We start from the raw sequence: 24,540 nt of genomic DNA, 5'->3' as shown, positions 1-24,540 counted from the left end.
CTGTATTGCAGTAGGTCTATGCTGCTTTGGTGACTTAGAGAAGCTTTATAAGGACAGACTTGAACAAACTGTGTGCTGGTGAGAGACAGCATTCCATGTCTTTACTAATATAAACTGCCAATTTAAGATAGTAAGCCTTCAGTAAAATAAATGAAAATACTGAGTTTCTACTTGTGCCAAGAATAGTGATTATTGGAGATTCAAAGATGAATGAGACACAGTATTTGTCCAGAGACATCATGCAAGTCAGCAGGAGAGAGAGAAGTACAAAGATCAAATTATAGTAATATAATCACACATTATATTAGATAGAATACTACTATATCTAACAGCAGGGATGATTTAATTATTGAGTCTGAAAGGCAAACTGATATTTAAGAAGGTGAGTGTTTTGTTTTTTTTAAATACTGAATTGCTGGTGCATGTTTCAACCAACAATTGGCTTGATCAGAAACTCTAAATGTGCATTTCAATTAGCAACGTAGTAAAATGTTAACAATTCTGTACGTGCACTTACTCTCATCAGCATATTCTCTAAGAGGCTTTATAATCTTGGAGATTCTTCAAACATTATAAAAATCCCTTGTCTAAGGGAGGTGAACTTGGAAGCAACGCAGATACTTAGAGGAAATGTGCTTGTAATAATAATTAGGCAAGACAAAGAAAAGATAGTCAAATAATCGAGTTATTATTTGAAACAATAAAGGAAGAGTTTAAGAAACCAATCTCTACTCATAGAAGAGGTAAAACGAAGTCCTCTTCTTGAAATGCAGACTTGTTGGCCTCTCTGGTATTCTTTCAAAGGTGGAATTGACTATATTACAAACTCAAAACAGGGTATATTTACATCAATTAATCCACAAAATTCATTATTGGATGTATGCATAATTGAACTGACTTCTAGAAGTTTAAGAGAATTCAAAGTTAATTAAGCAAAATTAATTTGCTTTGAGACAAGGAGGAGAATGTGTTTGCAGTACCCAAAGCAGTAAAACATGACATGTTAATTTTGGATTAACTTGAACTTTCATAGCTGCAGTGAGCTTTTCATAGCAATACAAAGAGAAAGGGCGTTTCTCCAATTAAATCAATGTTTGGGGAACATTTTTTAAGAAAACAAAAGGGCAAATGTGCATGCATGTCCGTTTTCTGGCCCCTTTGTGCATTGTCCTAGCTCACTCTTTTCATGGTGACTCTCGCACAGCTGGTGGGATCCTCCCCTCCAGGATGCTTTCTGAGGAGGATGGAGCAGGCAGCAGGGACTCAAGTGGAGGGTAGGATAACACAGTCAGTCTATTTTGAGGTCCCACCTCCTGCAGCGACTCCCAGTAACCTCTCTTTTCTGACTTCTTCTTACTTGAAATGGGTTCACTTCCACAGCAGGCACCCACAGCCAGCCTTGTCTCGAGCCTGCTCTCTCGGGAAGCTGTGTGAACTGAGCGCATCCAGCCCGTGGCTCACACTGATGGTAAAGGGCAGTCGCCATTACAGAAACACAACAGGAAGGTGGCCCAAGTTTAGTGGAACCTATTACAAGCGATTCTTCTCGTGAAAAACAAGGAGAGGTGGTTTACTGTGCAACATAGGCTAAAATACCTGAGTTTTATTTTATTCTTAAGGGATTCACTGTGAAGAACTTACTCAACGTGATATCAGAATCTCGTCACTTTAATTCTTCATCACTTGTAAGTGCTTTCTGCAGTTTATAGTGTTGAGGGTCTCTTTTTATTAGTAATTTATTTTGCAGAGGTTATCAGCAAGCAGCGCTTTCATGATGAGGGTTTACAAGTACAACATGCGGATTATTTCACCAAGTTAATGCATTTGATGTAAGAGACAACTGAGAAATAAAATCAGTCATCATCGCGTGACCTTCTGTTTACCATGAAATATTTAAACAGCTGAGATATTGCAGCATGCCCAGGACAAACTGTCCTCCACCTGGATATCACACACACTCATATTACATTATACATGACCCGTAGGTCATCCACAGTAGCGTGACGTCAGTATGTGTAACGCCACCCAGTGCCTTCTGTTGATGTTGATGTTTTTAGTACCTTATTTTAGATAAAAGTGTTAGATTAATCTATCTAAAAGTTAAAGCTCTGGACTTTCTATCTCTAACAATATACCCCAAATAAGCACAGAAGTACTTAGAATTTGTCAAAATATCTAGCTGTAATGAAATTTAGTAACAGCCGTTTCCTGGGTGGAGGTAAAGATGCTTACAATCACACACGTCGATACGGTCTATTCTACACATGTAGACAGTTCATACATCTTCAAATGACCCAGGACCTCTATTTACTCTGGATTTACAGTAGAGAGAAACAGAATTTCTTCAGACAAGAAATATATCATTAGCAAAGAACATGTTGCTTAGTAGACTTCTGGGACCATGCGGGCCAGATAAACGGACCGCATGCTTTCAAAGGGAGAGCGACATCTCACTGAGTAAGGAACAGTCCCTGAACCCCCCAGAGGAGACTGAGACTAGCACCTCAGGGTTTATGGGAACTGCGGCTTATTCTATTAACCAAGGGGCTAAGGTCCACATGGGGAAGAGCAGCACGTTCTTGGCCCTAGAAATTACATAAAGCCGGACAGTCAAGAGCCCACGACCTCTACACATCAGAGCAGAGCCTGAGTGGGCAAATGTCTCCCCCAGGGATATCATACCCGCAGCCAGCCCTCTCCCGGTTTTAGGGCTTAAACTAAGACTACATGTGTCCTTAAGATATTTTAACTAAAGAATTAACATAAAATGGTCCCAAACTGTAAGACTTCTGCAGCATTTCCCCAAAGCAAAAGGAAACCTGTGTGGAAGACTGACCCTTGGCCCAGATCACACAATTCTCCCAGATGGCCACCAAGGACACCAAGTCACACTCTAAAGGACAAACACATGGAGAAACAGCCCTCCTTGAGCAACTGCTGGCAGGTATAAGAAACAGCAATAGTAGAAGCTTGAGAACCGCAGATAATACAATGAATGGTTATAGATGGTATAACAAGCATCTTTAAGACAACCAAAAAAGTGGAAATATGAGAAAAGAACAAGAAACGATACTTAAGAGAAAGCAGATTTAAAAAAGAACAAAGCAGAACTCTTAGAAATGAAAAAAAAGTCATTGAAATTAAAAAGCAATGTATGCATTAAACATCGCATTAATCACTGATCACAATAGACTAGGAAACTATAAGAAAGCACTGCTGAAGTTACTCTGAACGAAGCACAGAAAGATAGAGAGAAAATATAAAAGAAAAGTTGGGGGAGGAAAGATAGAATGACAAAGGACAGCACGCATCTAAAGGGAGTTCCAGAAGAAGAGGAAACAAGGAAGAGGGAACATTCACAGAGATGATGGCCAATATTTGTCGGACTTGGTAAAATAAATGCTTCTGATGATTTGCAAATCGATGTCTCAAACAGAATAAGTAAAACAAAATTTGTATCTAGAATCATTGCAATAAAACTAGAAATCTATATACACATGAATGCGCACACACGTGTAACAATGCTTATTTATTCAACTATTTTATCTCACAGCTCCTGGGTGCCAACGATGGTTCCAGGACCTAGTTGATTAAGTCAGGGTCTCAAGTCTTAGGATACTTGCTTTCTGCGTAAAGATAGCAATGTAAACAAACAATATACAACCCATGATGAATTCCACAGTAGAGACGTGCACAGAATATACGAGAGTTCAGAAGATGGAGGACGACCTGTGACTACAAAGGACAAAGAAGGAGTCAGGGAAAGCTTCAAAGGACAGAGGCACCCAAGATGAATTTTTAGAACGAAAATGTTTACTAGGTGGAGAAAGAGAAGCCACTCAAAAGGAAGAGTGCGAAGGCATTCATTCACGCACTCATTCATTTAGTGAGCATCTGATCAAATTCATAATGTGTATTGGTACTCATGAACAGAAGACTTGGTAGGAGATTAGCTTAGACAGTAATAGAAAGAGGGAGAGATGAGTAATTCTTAGGCAGACTAGAATACCTCAGAGCAATGGTTTTAGAATTTTTTTCATCATGGAAACTTTGAATCTAAACCTCAAGGAATTCCAATATATAAAAGATGTAAAACAGAGTTGCTCAGATAGAAGAGGAGATGTGTGTATAAGTGAGCATGTTTGTATAAGTGTGTGTGTGCGCACACGCATGCTCACAATTGGAGCCCTTTGAGTCAGAAATCGCTGCCCTGATGACTGCATTTTATTTGTGAGTGTCTTTATTAGGTTTATTCTCCTTTACAGGTATTTGATACTTGAGCAGCATTGTTAAAAGAACAATTTCCGTGTGTCTATTTTATCTAAGTGGTTATGGCTGTTATATGCATGACTTTTTATTTTTGTACATGTTTGTTTTATAACCTAAAACTTTACTGAAATATACTTTGCCATGGATTTATTGGATTTTCTTGTGGACAATCATATCATCTTTAAATAATGGTAATTTTGTCTTATCTTTCTTGATAACATTATTTCTTTTTATTTTCTTCTCTTATCACAATGATTACAACTTTAAGATCAATACTACAAAGAGAAATTCTATTTCACAACTAAATATGATGTCTACTTAGGACTTAAGGTAAATAATTTTTTTTCTTGTGAAATATTCCTCTTCTAATTTAAAGAAAGATTTGGGAGTTGACTGTTAATGCCTTTTGGCACCTTTTGAAATGTTCAATTGATTTTTCTTGTTTTATTTATGGATGTGATGTGTACTAATAATGAAGTTTACTAATATTGATCACTGAGTATCTTTTAATGGACTGCTAGATTTATTTGCTAATGTTTTATTTATTCTTCTATATCTACAAGTCAGATAATGGTCTATTCTTTTATTGGTATATCTTTTGATGTGTTGATAGCATAGATATGCTGGATTTTTAAAAAATTTTTAACAATGAGGAAAGTCTTAAGAATTTTGAGAGGAACCCAGAGCCAGCCAATTCATCCTTCTTCAACAACATGAAAATAGCAACATGTTGACATAGTTACTTCAGATCTATTTTTTTCACAAAAAAATTCACAGATAAAGTTAACATCCCCATCTATACATTACTTTCCTTCCTTAGCAGATGAAATAAGTATGATCAATTTTGTTTCTACCTTTTTAGTCTTTGAAAATTTTTTTTAAATTATACATGTATGCACCTATAAAATACATAAGGTTATCTTGAGTATTTAAAATTATATAAATATATCACATGTATCATTCAGCAAATTGCTTTGCTTACTCAACTTTGGATTTGTAAGATCTATCCTTACATACATTTTAGATTCATTTATTTAAATTGTTTTAAAATACTCTACCATGACCACAGTCTGATTAAAGTATTGATTTCTTTAAATATGGCCACTGATTTTCTTTTCCACCTATTTGCATGTTTGAAGATCATGTCAGTGAAGACCCAGGTACATGTGTATTTATGCACGTGGGTAGGAAGCCCTAAGCCAGAGTTTCTCCACTGGGGAACTGCTGACATTTGGGGTCCCATAATTCTTTGTTGTGGGGCCATCCTGTGGAATGTAGAATGTTTTCAGCTCCCTCTGCATCTGCTCACTACATGCCAGTAGCACTCCCTTCCCAAGCTGTGACAACTAAAAACGTGTCCAAATGTTGCCAAGAGCCCTCTGCGGAGTAATAGTGACCTACGATGATATGTTATGCACATACCCAACTTTACCAAATATTGCCAAATTGTTCTTCAGATTAATCACACTCATTTAAACTCTCATCAGGAGGGTGTGAGAGTGCCTAGCTCTTCGCATTGTCTGATTTTTCTTATTGTTGCAAATGTTTTCATCGTGAAATGATATCTAATTACTCTTTCAATTTGCATTTCCTTGATTACTTGTGAGAATATGCATCTTTTTATATGTTTATTAGAACGCTAGGGTTTCTCTTCTGTATATGCTGCCATCTGAAAATGGAACAAAGGATTTTCCTCATTCTTTAATTTCCTACAATGGTTTAAACAATTTTCTGTTCTTTGAAGGTTTGAAAGTACACGCAGAGAAACTTCCTGGGCATGGCTCCTTTTGGGAATGGAATGAGTCTAAGTTCCTTCTATGGTTATTCATTTCCTTTGGTTTTCATTTCTCTTAGAGTGAATTTCAGATCTGTACAAAAGATTTTTACTTATTTAATGTCCTTACCTCTGCAGTTATACCCTTTGTTTCTATCACCAATGATCAATATTTAGTTTCCTAGTGATTTTTTTTGGCTGTTTGCCTTTATTTCTATATTTAGTTTCTAATTTTATTACATCGTGGACAGAGAATATACCCTCTAGAATTTCTGAATTTGGGAATGTATTAAATTTGACTCTATGGCCTAAGACATGCTCAATTTTTAAATAAGTATACCATAAGGGTCTGAAATATAGTATTGATAGCACAGACTTTGGTATGAAGGTATCATTTGCTTACGTGATAAATCTTTGCTCATTTTTTTTGCTACAGGCAATTTAAGTGTAAAAGTAAATACAGCTTTAGGCCCATTCCTTTTCCGTGAATTTTTATTTACAATACTGCTCTTTGTGTGGTCCCTCACATAAATTTTAAGTCTAACAATCTGTCCACATATATGCTTTTGCCTAACAAACTTCGCCATTTTTCCTCGCAATTATTCCTATGCTCAGTTCTTTATAAATATCATAAGTCTTTCTTTTCTTACACGTTAACATCCACTCCACATGACTTATCCAAATGCAAGAATTTCCATATTTCTAGATGAGTATCACATTGCTGCTCAGATATAAAACACACGGAATTACGTACGTCAATAGCTATATAATATTTTATATAACACTTACATAGAAAATCATGATATGTGGTATATCTGATATAATTATATAATAACATAACATCATTAACAACTATCTTAAAGCGCATACTGGTGTAGCATATGATGAAGTGTCTGGCACCTGCATGAGCCTTTCGCCCTTCATCCTCAGAGCCTTTCCTCACTGCCAGGCTGACCCCGTGTGTTCTTCTCACTTCTTTTCCTAAAGACCTCAGGAATTCATCCTCGTTTTCTCTCCTTTCCAAGCTTTTTTCCATCCCTCCATCTTTGGCATTCCTCCTCTCTGAGTTTGCGGAGAGGAGAAAGCTCCGAAGGCAAGCACACAGATGCCTCTTTGGAAGAGTCGCTGCTGAACACTGAGTTGGGCAAAGACAAGCTGGGAGATTGCAGCAGGGATTTCTAAAACGAGAGACTTAGGAAGATAGAAAGTTCTAGAAATCCCATGGAGAAGCTTCAGACGGACCCCTTCCTGAGCAATTCCTGGCCACTTTACTGAAAACGTGTCTGGCGGAAAGCAAAGTGGTGGGGAGAGACCTCACGACATCGAGGGCACGCTCGGGCTCGCTCAGGCACACTCAGGTTCCAGGTCTGACAGATGGCTTCTGACGTTCCAGAGCTTAGGTCTCTCTGCACTTTATTTCCTTATTAATGCTATGCATTTTCTCCAACTCATTATCGGTACACTCTTTGAATTGCCAGTTCTAAATAATACAAGACTATAACATACCATAGGAATAATGTATTTCAGATTGTAGTTCTGTTTGGGTTAAAGGCATTGCGTTGAGGCTAAGAGTACCAAAATGTAAAATAACCTGTGGCCGAATTTGCAGCGTCCTAGTGTGAAAAAGAACCATAGACAGATGTAGACGTTAAAGGGTGATAGGACAAATGAGATCCACCTGTGGGCCTCAGCCAAGAACGACGTCTCGAACAGCATGATGCCCTAGTGATTGGAGGAGTAGGCATTCACCAAATACAGGAGGGAGTGAATGTCCCAGATGGAGAGAGAACACAAGAAAAGGACACAGAGAAAACGAATGTGTCGTGCCCAAACACCAATGATTTTCCTAAGTGAAGAGGTAGTAAATAATGAATCACGTTTGCTCTTTAGCATCTTTTCTCTCTTATGCCTTCCTCCACACAACAGCAAGAAGTGATCTTTCTACAGTAGTGATTTCCAGCATCGCTTGGGGCATGTTAAACCTGTTGATGCTCCCTCCTTCCCAGAGATTCAGATATAATTGGTCCCAATGACCTGGACATTGAGATTCACCACCACGGGATTCTAATGTGCTCTAAAGAGAGCTGCCATCTCAGGTAAATTAGGTGCTGTCATTCTGCAGGCGCCAACCTTCCAGAGGTTCCCTGTGAAACCTAAATAAAATTCCAGCTTGTTGACTTGATTCTCAGATCAGGCCATCTGACTTGGAAATGTATTTATACTTTAGAGAGCTTTTGAAATTTCACAAATTTTCCTTTGAGACAAGGTAAAGTCAGGCAGGGCAAATATGCTTCTGTGTGGAATGGGAACCTAATGGATGGATGTAACATTTCCCTGGTGCCGTGGCAGGAGAGTGTTGAGCACATCACAGAAATTCAAGCCAACCTGAGTTCTCACAACAACCCCAGAAGGCAAGCCTTTCCTGTCATCTCTACTGATAAGGAAAGAAATAAAGTGCAGAGAAACCTAAGCTCTGGAATGTCAGAGGCCATCCGTCAGACCCAGAGCCCGAGCGTGCTCTCGATGTCGTGAGGTCTCTCCCTACCACTTTCCGCATTTGTCACTGTGATGGATGTATTCTGTAGGTAAGGAAAGAGCCTATCTAGAAAGGGCCTACCATTGGTGAGGTTTCATTTATGGCATTGCTCTTATTTCTCTCCAGAAATTGCATGAGAAATATCACTCCTGTTTTTCTTCTATGTGGTCACATGAGGCCATTGGTCTCCAGATACTTGTTCTGTATATACGCTCCTGCCCCAAGAACCTTTGGACTCAGCCCATATTTCCCTGTCACTTCGTCCTTTCTAGTCGCCCTGCATGCGTCTCCCTGCTTGAGCCCTGCTTCTCAGTTCTCCCACAGTCGGGGCACAAAGCATCCTCAAGCGCTCCTGGAACCTGGTAGGCAGGAGTTCGGAACATTTCTCACACTGCAATCGAGTTTGTACACTTTGAGTAACTTTAGAGCAGTGACCAACTCTTATTTTTGTATCCTGAGAAAAGCACATTGTGCCTGTGATACGAGAGATCAGACCTACTTTGAATCAGTGAGAGAAAGATGAGTGAAGACTTGGGCCTCCTTGGATTGGTGGCCTGCAGCCTCTTGATGGCTAGTGTTCAAGCCTCCTCCCTTCTCTGCTCAGTACACCATTGGGACTCCTCAGTCCATTTCATTTTCAAAGAGCTCTGTGAACACGCAATGGCTGAATGATAAGAAGGAAGTCAGGGGGCTGAGCCGTCTGAGCATGTGGTTCTGAGTGGATGTCAGAGCAAGGTGGCTGCAGCAGCAGCCCAGTAGTGGCGACAGACTGGAACAGAGGCCCCATGCACAAAGCCAAGAGACTGAAGTCTGTTCTGCCCTCCAGGGGAAAACACTGGGCGTTTTCAAGGTGGGGGACCAGTCTTGGTGGGGGAACCAGATTTGTTAAGGAGAAAATCAAAATGATCACACCAAAGTGACTAAAAACTCACAACTAGAATTGTACCACTGTTTTTATTACTCATTTATAAGTCATCTTACATACACCCTATCTCTGAGCCTACCATCAACCATTCAAGATCATTAGAATCACCTCTACCTATAAGTAAGTCAAAGGCAGGGCTCAGAGAGGGATCACACAACTGTCAAGTATCACATGCTAGTGACTAGCTCAACCCTGATTCGTCTCTCTGTTACCATCTCTCTTTACTCCACTGTTATTCCCGAAAACAAATGCACTATAAGAACTTCACTGTTTTAAAGATGAGTCAAACATCTTAAAAGATGCCACAGAGAAGCTGTTGCTAGCGAGAGCACTGGCATTTCAGGATCAAGGGCACTCCATTCGTCATACGTCAAACATCCTTGAACTCTGGGGTGCCTCTGGGTGATGCTCAGCTAAATATGCAAAATGATGCTGTTTACTTAATTCTGAGCAACCCAATGGCAGCAGAACACAGGAACCAATGAACCCAAACCCCCTTGCTGGAAAGACAAGGACAGACCTTTGTAGGCTCAAAATGAGTCTTCTTAGACATGAAGATGTCATCAAGGAAAGAGATGTCACATTCAGAGCAATGAAATTCAGAGATCATTTACTTGCTGATATGAATCAACATGAAAAATTTAAGCTGAATACCTCAGGGTATGACAAACAGATTAAAATAGACTGAGGTGTTGAACAGAATCCATCAGCCTTCACACATAGCAGAAGGTGTGCAAACAGAGGTGCATTCGCAGGCCAGCCCATGTGGCTGAAGAGAGCCTGCCCATGCCCTCCAACACAGTCCCCATGGACTTCTCTCCTGTGAGGAGGAGACGCTCTGGCTCTGTGAATGCAGGGCTCTGAAGCAATGGGAAATCGAAGCACGTGTAAATCAATAAGTGAAGAAAGTTTGAGGACATCATTCTATTAAATCTGATTCTAAGTGATTCTGATATGATACAACTGACTTGAATAATAAGAATTTCTTCCTATCGAAGTTCAAGCATCATCGACCCTTCAGAACACGAAGGGAAGAGAATGGCTCTTCGAAGCACTTTATGAGTAATGATCACTCAGCAGTTTATATTTGCAAAGAGGAAGGTATTTGTGGAGTAGGGGGCAGAAGCACCGTTAATGACCTTTCCCGTGACTCAAACACATGGTCTGGACCTGCTGTGTTTCTGGAGCTTCCCTTAGATTAGTGTGACTGGAAGGAGCGGGGTGATGGAGGAGTCGACTCCACTAGCTTACGGTGTCTTAGGTTCAACTTACGTGGCTATGAATTGTCACAGCACTTCACACATCTTCTCTGTGGTGCCTAGCGGGGCAGACTGATGGAGCCAAGCATCCTACTCAAATGAATTGTGTGTATAAACATAGAGTTTACTGGGTATATTTTAACATAGTTTTGACTCTATGGCCCTAAACTGGTGATAGAAGGCAGTAGAAACTCTGCTTCCTCCAAGATTCTGTAAGGAAGTTTCCGACAGCTGAAAGAGTTCAATAACAAAAGACATATCAGTGTCAGAACAGACAAAACTAACCAAGTCTGAAAATAAACATCCTCAGGACTAGCACTGGAAAGCTCCAGGTTACAGTAAATAACCCAAACACGGACAGTCATGGCATCATTTTGAAAATCTTTTCTATCTTAAGCACAAACAATATTCTTGGGGATAAGAATAAGACATTCTCAATGACTTCAGTTAAACTGATACTTTCATACATTCCACAGTGAACAAGTATTTACTCAGAACCTCTTCTGTGCCAACTATTCCAGCCACTTTCACTTAGTCAATGATTTGAACAAACACCCATGCTCCCATAGAGCTTAAATTCCCATGGAGGGACAGACAAGGCACAGCAGATATCACAAGCAAGTAAGTTATAGAGCGTGTTCAGTTGCTGGGTGCTATAGAGGGAGGAAAGCAGGGCATGCTGAGAGGGCTTGGGAGAGAGGCGTCCGGGGTTCAGGTGGCAGTTCTATCAGGGGCTCACTGAGAATGGGGTATGTGAGCAAAGTCTCGAAGAGGTAAGGAAGTGAGCCAAGGTGGAATCTAGAGGAAGAGCATTGTGAGAAGAGGGATCAGCTAGAGCAAAGCCTAGCATGGGCATGTACCTGGGGTGTTCGAGGCATGAGATGGAGTCCATGGCGGCCAGGCAGGAGCCACAGGGTGAGTAGAAGGGAGGTCAGTACTGAGAAGGACCAGATCATTCAGAGCTGGGAGGCTGTGGATGGTCACTACCCTCGGGGAAATAAGGAAAAACTGCAGAGTTGGCAGAAGAGCAGTTCAAACAATCACTCTGACTATTCCATTGAGTTCTGGTCACTTATAGGGATGAAGAAGACATGTGAAGATGTGCGCCATCATCCAAGCAAGGCACACGAGTGACACCCTCAGGGTGGAAGCAGTGGAGAAAGTGAGAGGCAGAGCCAGCTTGATGGGTGGCCTGTGTTGTGGGAAGAAAGGTGTCAGGGAGGCTGCAGGGAAGTTTGCTCTGGGCACTGGGAGCCTAGAGCTGCCAGTGGGCGGAGGGGAGCAGGTTTGGGGGAGGGGCTCACTCATCAGGACATGTTCAGCTGGAGATTTCTGTTAGACGTCCAAGTGCTTAGGGGGGCATGTGAATAGATCTTCATATAAGAATTTGCTTCTTGTATTAGCTCCAGCAGGCAAATGCTTTAATAAGCTAATTCTTCTTAAGGCAACCAAGGCCACACACTGGTGATGGAAGATGGGAGAATTCTCTGCTTCCTCTGAGACTGTGGGGAAGCTTCATGCAGCTGAGAGAGTTCAATCATAAAAGAGACGCTGCTGTCAGAACAGACGAAGCCAACAGCTTACATATGGATGCCCCCACCCGGGTTCCAAATTCAGAGTGTACAAAGGCTGGCTGGGGAAGATCTGGCTTAGGAGAAACTAGCGCAAAATAGAAAATCTATGCATGTCCATTAATGATGAGATCAACGTGAAGTCCTGGTGTGGCAGAATCCCACAAACAAGCAAAAAACAGCAGAGCCCAGAGTACTTGGCCTGAATTCTGAGACTTCTGCAAGAAAGAGCAGGAACTGAGAAGGCAGAGAGTGAAGGAAGTGTGCAGGCAGAAAGCTTGTGGCAAGAAGCCTGACATACTTGAGGAAGTGAAAGCCGGAAGGCTCCAGGCCCAGGTGAGGGAGGGTGCATGGAGATGGGCAGGCCCGGTGGGTGGGCCCAGCCTGGCTGGAGGTCAAGTTTCTCTTTCCTTCTCCGTCCTCACTTTCCAGTCTGCACCATGCTGAGAATGAGACCCCGTAACCCTCGGCAAACTGCCGAAGCCACAGCCCTCCCTGGCTCGGACCCCTGCACTAGTGTGGCAGCCACTTCCTCTGAAACAATTCTCCTGGAGTCCAAGACTTGTTAGAAACAGTAATCATTTAGCTTCACTGTCATCACTTCATTTCCAGTTCCTGTATCTCTTCCCTCCTTCCTGTGTCTGAATGACCATTCCTAACCATACTTGACGGCATCCTCGGCCATCCCAGTGGGATACCCAGGACCAGGGCCATGGAGATGAGCAACTGTCATCTGTGCCCTTGGGCTCCAGCCTCTCCTTGTGTGTTAGAAGTCCTTTCTTTGACTGCTCTAGTCCCACTGTGGCTCCTTTTCAAATATTTCCACAAAATTTGTCACCTGCTATTTAGACGTCAACATTTGTAAGGCAGAACTGTGAGGTGTTTAAGAGAAGCCTGCACACAGCCCTGGTTACCGCGCTCCACACCTGTGACTGTGGGCGATTCACTCAACCTTGCCTTGTGCCAGGCTGGGCTGGGGATAAAGCGAGATGATGTATGTCAAGTTCTTAGCTCAGCTCCCTTCCTAAACTCAGTGCCAACAAATGTTGATTGTTATGATTTTAACTATGCCCCCCACACGCCTTTGGATCTGGCTGTGGATTTAGAAGAACAAAGAGCTTGGCTTCAAAGTGCTCATTCTTATCACTGCGTGGAATGTAATTTCAGAGTTGTGTGTACACATAAACACACACGTTTTATGGTAGGATGCTACATAAATATCCACACCGTGTTATCAATTTCAAAACTCACCCTGTAATATACACAGTGCATGTCTGGTTTGAACCCAACAGAATTCACTTGAGGAGACAGACGATCGGTGACAAATGACGCATTGCAAAATCTTACTGAGGTCATCATCTGTTGTGATTAAGTAAGTGCAGGTTTTTAGACTTAAAGGAAAATCTCTATCTGTTCCTACTCTAGCTGGTACAGAAAGGCAAAGCATTTGAGGCATTCGAATTGATTTTTTGCCCCAGGGAAAATGTGAAACGGGAAGTGTTCCAGAAGTGTTCAAGTTCTGCCTTAGGTCGTACTTTTCTCTGCATCTGGGTAAGGTGACACTCTCTTCCTGTGCTGTGAGGGAACGCAGAGAAGCCAGGTCGTGGGGCCCATGGGAGACCAGCCCCAGAACTCTGGGTATACCAGCCCCGGCTGCACCCCTTCACCCGCTACACAGCTTTCCATGTCGACTCTCAGTAGCCCTCACCGCTTCAAAAAGGCTGTGTTGATTTTCATCAAAAGATCCAGTTAAATTTAAATAATTGAAATAAGTAATTCATCACAGTGACATGATGAATCAATGCCTGGACTTGACGCACAACAGAAGTTCCGGAAGGTTCCTGGGCAGAGCTGCGCTGACGTGGAGACATAAACTGGCAAAAAGACTTCCTGAGGTTCCGCTTTTTCCACGTGCACTGAAGCACTGATGTTAACTCATATCTTTTGCATAATTATTACTTCACTTCTTCTCCTGGGACTTCCATGGAGAAGAGCCTTCTATAATAACAGCGACTATACCAGCTGGTCCTTCTGCAGTGCCGACCGGGGTGGGTGCCTCCCTAAGGGCTCTCCCGTGGCAGCCCACACAGTACTCACTCGCAAGAGTGCTCTGAGGAAGGCCCTGCTCCACAGATGAGCAAAGGGAAGCACAGAGAGGTTGCATGGTTTTCCCAAATTACCCAGCCAGGGAGAGGTGAGTCCTAATTTAAACTGTGTCCTGCTTTCAGCAGCTCACACGTATTTATTATTGAATATTCATGACATGCAAAAGACAATCGTCTCACACCAAGGACACAATCCCCCTAAATGTCAGCAAGTGCAGGACTTGACTTTGTAGGCTATATAGGTGTAATTTTGCTAACAGCCATTCACGTGTATCATTTCGGCAATGTGGTTATACTGACAGGACAAAGGACAGCACCTCACCTTCCACTGTGCCTGCCTATCCTATACTTCCTGTGAACTACAAAGGAAACTTGGGGGACCATTGGGGAGAGTGCAGATGACAAGCACTGATAAGAGATATTTTTGTGTCACGGTCAAGAAAATGGGGAATGGTCACTGAGCCAGCAAAGGGATGAAGCCAGGCTGGAGCAGACATGGACCTGGATGGTGGGTGATGGCTCACCTGGGCTCCGTGGATGACTCATGGGGCAGTCCTGTCACAGGGTGATGGTCACTCCACTCCTGTCCCAGAGGAAGGCCTGGTGAACACAGCATGTGGGTCTGCCAAGTCCAAGGGGTAGGAGGGACTACCAAGTGGGGCTGGGAGAGACTAAACACCGACCACATTGGCTGGACATCCATGGGCAGGCGGGACTGGTGGAGGGTCCCACCCGAGTGTGGATGCTATTTGCTATAGTCACAGGGCAGGTTTTGAAAAGAAGGAGACACATTTGCACACACACACACACACGGACCTGTGAATGTGTCCCTCTAAGATGGCAGTGGAGTCCCCAAGCAAACACTTGAGAAGACTGGCCTTACTCTACAAGCTTCATTAGTGAAGTGAGGGATTGTTCTCTAAGTCCATGCCTGCTTAGTGTCTCGATACAATTCCTCATATTTTAGGATGCAATACAGTAATTTTTATTTATAAGGAAAATCTGTTTTAAAGGGAGAGAGACAACAGAGACACAGAGAAACAAAGAGAGGTTGAGAAGGAGGGAGGGGAGAGAGGGTCTTAAAGGTGGGCGGACCCTGATGTCAGCCACAGAAGCAGATGTGGAGGCCTTTTGGGTGAATGTTTGCTTTGTGGTCCTGAGGTAAGATGCGTCTTCACTTTGGTGAGCAACACAATGGCTGTCATGTTCTCAGACCTACGCACACCGGATGACACAAGCCACAATCCATCCCCCTAAACTTTTGGTGATAAATATGTTCTGTTCTACATGTCTATGAATATATTCACAATCGAAGAATATATTCATATATATATTTGGGGGGATTCTGAAAGTTAATGTGGTGTTATACCCCCAGTAAGGTTAGGGTTGGGGGCAGCATCTCCTAATCAGACATTTTAATTCTGGGGAAAACCATATGGATTTTCTCAATAAGTGATATATATATAAAGATTATAAAAATACTTATATCAATTCAGGTTTAAATTTTGCTTCAAATGAGTTCAGGCAGTGTCAGTTTTTTACCCACACGTGAGTCATAAATAAAATAAACTTTTGGTTTTCAGAACTTTTGGATTTGGGGAGTATGAATAATCAATTGAAGATCTACACTAAAGTGCTTTAAATTCATGATGACTCACTCACAATGACCCGGAGAATGTGTTACTACACCTAATATGCTGATTGGGAGAGCGAGACTCAGAGCATTTAACTCTCCCCTCATACAAGGGTGACTCTCTATTTTCACAACTGTAGGGAAAGACGCTGCCTAGCCATCTAGTTTCAAGGGAGTTTATCTTTTTCGCTTGGCAAAAAATAAGTTTTCACTTGACTGATACCCAACTCCACCCCTAAAAACTGAGACGATAGAGAGAATCTTAAAGAACACATCAACAATGCCTTCTTCTAAATTCCTTAAGGCCTGGCCAGCTCTGCTGCCTTCCTTCATCAAGGAGACTTTATTTGATAAGACAGAAAAGCAATGTTTATTTAAGATTTTTGAACTAGGGGGTTTCACAGTTAATTGGAATTCACCAAATGTCAATCTGACGTGGGCGTAGAGGGTGGGGTTGAAGAGGCAGGCAGATAAGAAGCTGTGCAGAGAGGTGGGTCTAGGAAGGGCCTGGCCAGGGAAGGAAGATGATATCAAAATGGTCAGCGCTTGGTGTTGCGTTTAAAGAGCAAAGATGTGTGAACGTTTGGGGATCATAGTATCTTCTTTTTGCATTGGTGACTGAGAAAATGGACACAATCAAATTGGAATGCCAAGGACTAGAAACAAAACTCTGAAAAGAGTGTAAAAGTCTAGGTTTGCTGAGGAAAGGTATATTTTCATCTGTCTTCCTCAAATGGTGACCGTGCAGACAGTGGCCTTACCATTTATGTATTGGAATACAGTGTAAATTTCTCAACTACAGGGCTTGCCATCACTCCTCCCAAATGGACAAACAGCTTTCAGTAGCTGAAAGCTAAGCTCTGGGGTCTGGACACAGACCACCAGGTTTGAAATCATTGTGCCCTCATTTCCTTTTTACATGGCCTTGGGCAAGTGATTTATTCTCCGGGTCTCAGTGTCCCCATCCATAAAACAGGCACCATATTAGTATCTATCTCAGAAAGTTGTTAAAATAATTAAGGGAGACAATCCAAGTAATTATTAAGCGTAGTGCTTGGCACTCAATAAATGTCACTGAAACATTGAATGCAGTCTTAAAAGTAGTTTCTTGTTGATTTTTATGTGCATGTACATATGTGTTTGCATGTTTATTTGTGCATGAATGCACTCTCAAAATTTTAATAATGCTACTATTCTCAAAAATTTGAAGAAGAAAGAAGAGTTGAGAAGTTAATTTTAGCAATGATTTTCTTGCTGTAGTAGAGGCAGTAAAATTTATCTGTAATGCAAATTCATTTACTATGTGGAATAATTTCAAAACTACTCATACAAATAATTGAGGATTGAACAGACTGGAATTCAAATATCACCTCTGCTCCATGCTGGTTAGTTAACCAAGTAACCACAGCTCTCAGTTACTCCATCTGCAATCTGAAGAGATCAATTACAACCTTCCACAGTCAAAACGAGTAGAAAAATATCGATGGGAAGCACTCAGTCAATGAGTAGTACTAGTTTCAGAAGTATCATAATAGCAACCACAAAACCAACAACCTCAAAAATAATAGACGCCACCATATCGTACACGTCAACCACTGAAAGGTAAGGTAGAAATCTGAGTTTTCAAGTTGTATTCAGATATCAAAATTCCCATATACCAGCTACTTAATAATATTGTGGATTGGGTGGATCACAGCGTTGTTTTAACTTTAATACCTCTGAACATTTTTGGGGAAAGATATATAAACCCAAAACTATGTGGAAACGTATGACAGTCTTTATTTTCAGGCCTCCTGAAGTAAATTTACCCTATTAGTGGTCCTGTGTATGGGTAGCTATTTGACCAGCTACTTGGAAAATCACGGTGGTGAGATGGGCTACAGTCACTCAGCAGTGGCAGACCTGTGTCTGTTGCTCAGGTTTCCTGACCATTATGTTCTGACACGGGGGTGACACTCCCCCCGGATGGCTGGGGGTCAGCCTAGTGGTTGGAGCATAATAGAATGGAGGGAACAGCCTTTGTGTTTAATTGTGCCTGTCCCCATTTTCACTTAAATAGTTTCCCTCTTGACTCTGGGATGAGGGATGGGCCTGAGGCCTAACTTGGGCCACCAAGATGGCCTCTTTGAGAGAGAAAAGCTTTGCTGCCTAAAATGTGGAAAGTTAGGGCTGTGTGTGTCACACTCCTCTCCGTGTTAGAAAACACATGCAAAGTAAAACAGACGTGTGTGTGTGTGGGTGTGTGCACATGCATGTATGTGTGTGTGTAAGAGAGAGACTGAGAGAGGCAGCACTCGAATTCCTGGATCTAGCCATCCCCATGGCGAGCACCACTGCTGTCTTCTCCAGTTACACAACCCTCTCAGCCCTCCTCCTTTTTCTTTCTTCCTAAGTGTGTTACAGGTGGGGATCTGACACTAGAGATCAAAGAGCTCTGATTAACAGAAAACTCGAAGCCAAATACACCTGGGTTTGGAATCCTGCTCGTCCACGTGCTAAACTTACCAGCTAACTATCCTTGACTAAATTACACATCTGGGTCTCAGATTTATTACAAATACAATTTAGGATACCTGTAACTCATCCGCAGGGTTTTGAAATCTAAAGAGGCAGCACACAGTGCTTGACAGCCACGTGTTTTTCCCTCTCTCCTCTTTTGGGTAGAAAAAATTCAAGAATAGAAGGACCTGAGAAAGCCATCGACCTGACTCCTTCCTGTTGACTTTTCACAAGTGAAATGTCCCTGCTCATTTACAGAGGTGAGCTAACCCTCTCTATATTTTCAATCTTATAACCTTCAGCTAGGGTAATGCAAGCTCTTGTAGTTTCAAAATTTTTATTACACTACTGGATAAAGAAATGACCCCAAATTGCTTTTTATGGTAGTTAGAGGGGACAAACCCTAGAACATCATAAGTTAGTTTTGCTTAGCCAATTTTAACTAAAAACACACATACAGACGTTGACCTTGTGCTTTCCCTTCCGTTTTCTTTAAAATCTCCTGGACACGAGGCTGCAAAGCTGCAGGACAGCATAGGCTTAAGGTTAGGAGTCAACAGGACCTGGATTCAAATCTAGCTCCCGGCTGACCTCTGTCTTCACGTCCTGGGCTAGCCAGCGCAGATGCGTAGTGTGCCCTCCGCTTAGTCACAATGAGGATTCATCAAGACAAGGGAGATGAGCAGTAGGACGAGCTCTGTTTATGGAAAGCACTCCATAAGCTGTATGTACTACAATTGTGATTGTCACATAGATAATAATAGAGTCAGTAAGAAATAGGTTATAATGCCTCCTGTGTCAAACCTTTGTCTTGGGATCACCTTCACGCTTTCCTTGTCTAAAATGTGTGGCCAAGTAAATATTTTATTATATCAAAAAATTATGAAGAATCACCCTCAAATAATATTTGTTTGCTCTTACCTTTTTTAAAAATTATGTGAGACTTTCTCAGATTAAGTTCAACGTGCATAATAAACCCTTTGCAAAAAATGAGCTTTTGCTGAGAGTTAATGGCTGCACTTCTGCTGTGACAGGCATGCTCCCGGGCAGCAATCACAAGTTCAAACACTCGGTGAGTCAGAGTTTCCCTTCACTGACACCCAAGGTTAGAAACAGGTCACACGCTCTGAGTCAAACGATTGCTTGCTCTCAGAGTATAATTCAAAATCTGACCTTTCCCGAAAATGTTATGATGCAGCTCCACGATCATTTCCATCATTAATCCATACGAAGGAAGATCAGGAATAACTTTTTTCGGTTTTGGAACCCAAGTTTTCTGGGACTAACGCCATAAAAGCCGTTTAAAGGAGCTTGAAGATCAGCAATTAAAGACTATTTCTAACTTTCATTCAAGCTTGATTCCCATGAACATAAACGACATTTATTCCCCAGATGTCATGTTAGTAATACTTACAAAAAAAACTTGAAATAGGACTTGAAAAATAAACAGCCAGGAAAAAAACACAAAAAACAGTAAATCATAGGAAGAACCGTAAATAAAAAAGAAACCTTTAGGGATGAGCATTGTTTCGCTGTCTGACTTTGTGGAGAGTGCACCATCTAGTGGGAATTCTCAATAAACACAATCTTATTGCCACCGCTGAAAATGTTAAAGACCCAGACACTTTTTTCTTGTTGCTGTTTTAACAATCTGTACGGGAAGGTTCTTGCACCAAGTGTTATAAATACTGTTTCCATGCAGTTAAGCTATAGGAGCTGATGTCTGTATCTGTACCATTTATATTCTATACTTGAGCAAGAGTGCTACCTGCTTATTCTAGGTATTGTTCCAAGTTCACAAACAGGAAAGTATTCTTATGTTAATGCTGAAATAAACGCCCATAAAATTTCATGTAATACTTTGAAAACTTTTAGTTCCAAAAACAGAGTCAAAGTTAAAAGAAAAACAAAACACTTTTGCAGCTTTAATTATAAAAGCATTAGTTACCATAAGGTTTTCCTCTCTTTAGGGTTCTAATCACATCAGAACGTATGATAACTATTGAGTATGCCCTCAGCTCACAGGTACTGTTATATGTCTGCTTGAGGTTTCATGCAGGTAATGAGTTTTTATTAATAAAGAAGAGAAAAACTGCATTTGAAGGAAGCAGGCTTGCAAGTTTTTCTAGTATTTGCTTAAGACAATACATTTCATCAAAATTTTATGACATGCTATAACATGGAATGAGGATTAAACGAGCAAAGAGAGATTCAGATGGTAACGCTGGGGCTGGTTTGTCCTATTTAATAGATATGCCAACATCTTTTTAAAGAAAACCAGATAAGTAGATGTGATGATAATAGCACTCAATAATAATGTTATATGTTTATATACACACATACATTCACACAACATATATATGTTTATATATATATACATATATACGTATTTATATATACATATATATATATATGTATAGTCATCTCTTTTACCTACAGTACTCAAAAGGAAGAGACTCAGAAAGATCATCAATTTGTGGAGGGTTAGAAAACTAGCAAGTTTAGATTTATACTACTGATTGCAAACAAGCCAAATAATTTCCAGAATTGTGGTACTTAATATATGTAATTACTAAACGAAAGACTAGACCCCAACACAAGTTCAAATATCATACAAATATAAACTCCTCAAACCTTACCAGCACTGTAAAAGTGGGAAGACCCACCTAACACAAATCACAAAAATATTGTGATATATAATGCATTATAACTTGCAAACAGCTGGTTTTATTATTAAAGAATACTTTGTGGAATTGTCATTGGACAAATGTTCCAACTGACATATTTATGAATCTGGAGTAACGGTATACGTTTTTATTGAAGAATGTTGTTTTGCGCCCCTTAGGCATTTATAATACATTTTAATAAAATAACTTCTTTGTTCAAGGAAATTGAATTATTCATGATTTTGCTGAGTTCTTTCCTGTTGGAGCTTCTCACAAAGCAACTCCTGACTGTTTGACTTTCTAAACAGCCTAAGTGAGTCCAAACTCTTTTGCAAAGAGAAATGAAGCTTAGAACTGGAGCTCCATAAAGAAATGCTTGTTTTCTCCCACACACTCACACACTTCAAAAGACTGGTCCAAACCACAGATATTTAATTGTTTCTTTTAATGGTAGATTTGATTATTGTCTTTTATTTGTCAGTGGCTCTATGTCCGCAATGCCAGGCATACACACGTACACATGTGCATGCACAAACACGCACACTCTCTAAACCAATGGTCTACTAAAGCTTTGAGTTTTCACTTGCAAGAAAGATTAGGAACACAGAAATCCAAGACTTCTTTTCTTCACAGGCAACCCTTGGACACCTAACCCACAGTTCCCAGTCTGATGCCATTCTTCCCAGGAACATGTCCCATTAGGGATATTCCATGTAGAAAAGTAAAAAGCTATTTCCAGGTAATGGTTTGTTCAATACTCCTGTTGGATAGGATATTCACTTCAGTACAAGCCTCTTTATGGCTTTGGGTTTGATTTCCTCCTTTAAAAACTGAGAGGATTCACCTTACACCTGTCAGAATGGCTACAATTAGACCAAAAATAACAAATGTTGGAAAGGATGTAGAGCAAAGGGAACCCTTACGCACTGCTGGTGGGAATGCAAACTCGTGCAGCCACTATGGAAAACAGGATGGAGATTTCTCAAAGTATTGAAAACAGAAATACCATATAATCCAGCTATCCCACTGCTGGGTAGTTATCCAAAGAACTTGAAATCAACAATCCAAAGTGATAAATGCACCCCTATGTTCATTGCAGCATTATTCACAATAGCCAAGATGTGGAAGCAACCCAAGTGCCCATCAACTGATGAATGGATAAAGAAGATGTGGTATACATACAATGGAATACTACTTAGCCATAAAAGGACAAAATTGTCCCACTTGCAATAACATGGATGGTCCTTAAGGGTATGATGTTAAGCGAAATAAGCCAGAAAGGGAAAGACAAACAATGTATGATTTCACTCATATATGGAAGATAAACAAACACATGGGCAAAGAGAACAGATTAGTAGTTACTAGAGAGGAAGGGGGCTGGGGGTGGGCGAAAGGGGTAAAGGGGCACATACGTATGATGATGGATAAAAATTAAACTACTGGTAGTGAGCATGATGAAGTCTATACAGAAACTGATAAATAATAATGTACACCCCAAATTACACAGTGTTATAAACCATTATTATCTCAATAAAATAACTGAAAAAAAAAGACCGGTTTTGATAAAAACATTTCTAGTGCCCTGAAGCTTATAATTTCTTTTTCTTTTTTCATCACTTTTGCCTGGGCTACCACATTTGAATATAAGTGTTCTCTTTTTCTTCTGAATTTCTGTTGTTTAGGGGCACAAAAAACCCCCAAACAGTCTTTCATTTGAAATAAAACACAATTTTCATAGGCTTCCTTAACTTCTTGACTACTTTTCTCCTACTCAACATGACAAACTCTGTCTATACTCTTGAACATAATATTTTCAAAGATTTGAAAATTTTCAATTGAAATATTTCAAAGAATTGAATGAGACTGTTTATAATGCAAGGGTAAATTAGAATATGGCCAATTCATTCGCTTCCCCTGGCCATATGCTGCACCATCATTCAACCTCACAGCAGTGGTGACCACAGAAGTTGTCCTGTCACTTCTCCGACCCCTTCCAAGAGAACGGCTCCATCACCCCGGGAAACCCCTCATCTGTCCAGCTTGTAGGTGACGCCTCTACTTGACAGTCTGTCAGCTTCTCCACCTTCAACTCTCAAAACCAGCATGTTTCATCCTTGAGCCACACTCCTCCTCCCTAAGCATTCTTTAATTTTTCTCACGAAGGTCTCATAAAATTATGAAAACTCACACCATTCTTCTTGAATCTAATAACAAACGCCCGATAAACTATAAATCAGGTGTTAACAGATATCTGAAGCAAATTCTTATCTCTTCCAGAGTCTACTTCCTGAATGCCTTGCCACGAATTTACAAATTTACTGGTGAGTTTGGTTCCCTCTTGTTTCCTCCTCCCTCCTACTTCTCTTCCGAATGGAGTTTACTCTCCTTATTGTTTTGTTCTCATCCTAATGCAAATCTGAACCAGTCCTTGTGAGGACACACATTGGATCAGGCAGTGGGCAGAAATGCGCACAATACAAAGACATTCTTCAGCTCAGCATCTTTATGACCGCCTCACATCCATCACCATCCTATGACCACTGCATCCTCATTTTAACAAATGCTTCCTGCCTCCAGTGCAGAAAATCAGCTCCTCAGTCTGTGTGTGCTGTTCCGCTTAAGCCATTATGGAACCTCATCTGTTACCAATGAACAGTAATTTGCCAAATAATATTTCCCATTATTTCAAAGACTACCAAAGATTAGGAATGCATAACTAATGTCATGATATGTTATATCCAAAATACCCAAAAGGAATATAAAACCTTATATATGCACTAATTTTTTTATTCTAATCTGAAAACTGGGAAAACGGAAACATAAGTTATTATACACAAGCAAAACTTCACCTAAACATTCAATAAACTGTTATAACCCTGTTATACAGATGCTTCTAGCCTAACAGTATCCAATTATTCTCTTTTAGTCACCATTTCTTGTCCAAAAAACAAGAGAATTTTAAGACCACTGAAATGCAATCAGAACTGAAGACAGAACTACTACATAGGAAATATGTAGTCACTTACCGGTGTGCGCATAAATTATTAAGGTGAAGTCCATATTTTTCTTCAGCGGACAACCCATCCATCATCAAGTAGAAAATGAGAAAATTGCTCTGGCCAAGAGGTTGTGAAACAAGTCGGGACTTCTCTAGCATGTATGTATAAATTCTGGCTGGTTAAGAAAAGAAAAGCAATTCTGTTAAATGACATTATTAGCTTCATTTCCATAAATTTACAAATATTAATTAATTAATAAAGAAAATAATGCAACTTCTTTTCAAACACAGACCTTCTTAACAAA

At 40.8% G+C, this 24,540-nt stretch overlaps 1 protein-coding gene across 4 annotated transcripts in view; it reads right to left on the bottom strand.

Annotated features, from left to right (window-relative positions):
- Positions 1–24,540, bottom strand: part of MYO16 (myosin XVI) — a 598,386-nt gene that overhangs the window by 240,436 nt on the left and 333,410 nt on the right. For all 4 annotated transcript variants that reach the window (XM_023621818.2, XM_023621819.2, XM_023621821.2 and 1 more), the window contains exon 16: positions 24,264–24,411. In XM_023621818.2, coding sequence (XP_023477586.1) covers positions 24,264–24,411 — 148 coding nt within the window. The remainder of the gene's footprint in view (positions 1–24,263; positions 24,412–24,540) is intronic.

Source organism: Equus caballus, chromosome 17 (genome assembly GCF_041296265.1).
Source record: "Equus caballus isolate H_3958 breed thoroughbred chromosome 17, TB-T2T, whole genome shotgun sequence".
NCBI classification, from domain to species: domain Eukaryota; kingdom Metazoa; phylum Chordata; class Mammalia; order Perissodactyla; family Equidae; genus Equus; species Equus caballus.
This window is presented reverse-complemented; position numbering and strand designations above follow the sequence as displayed.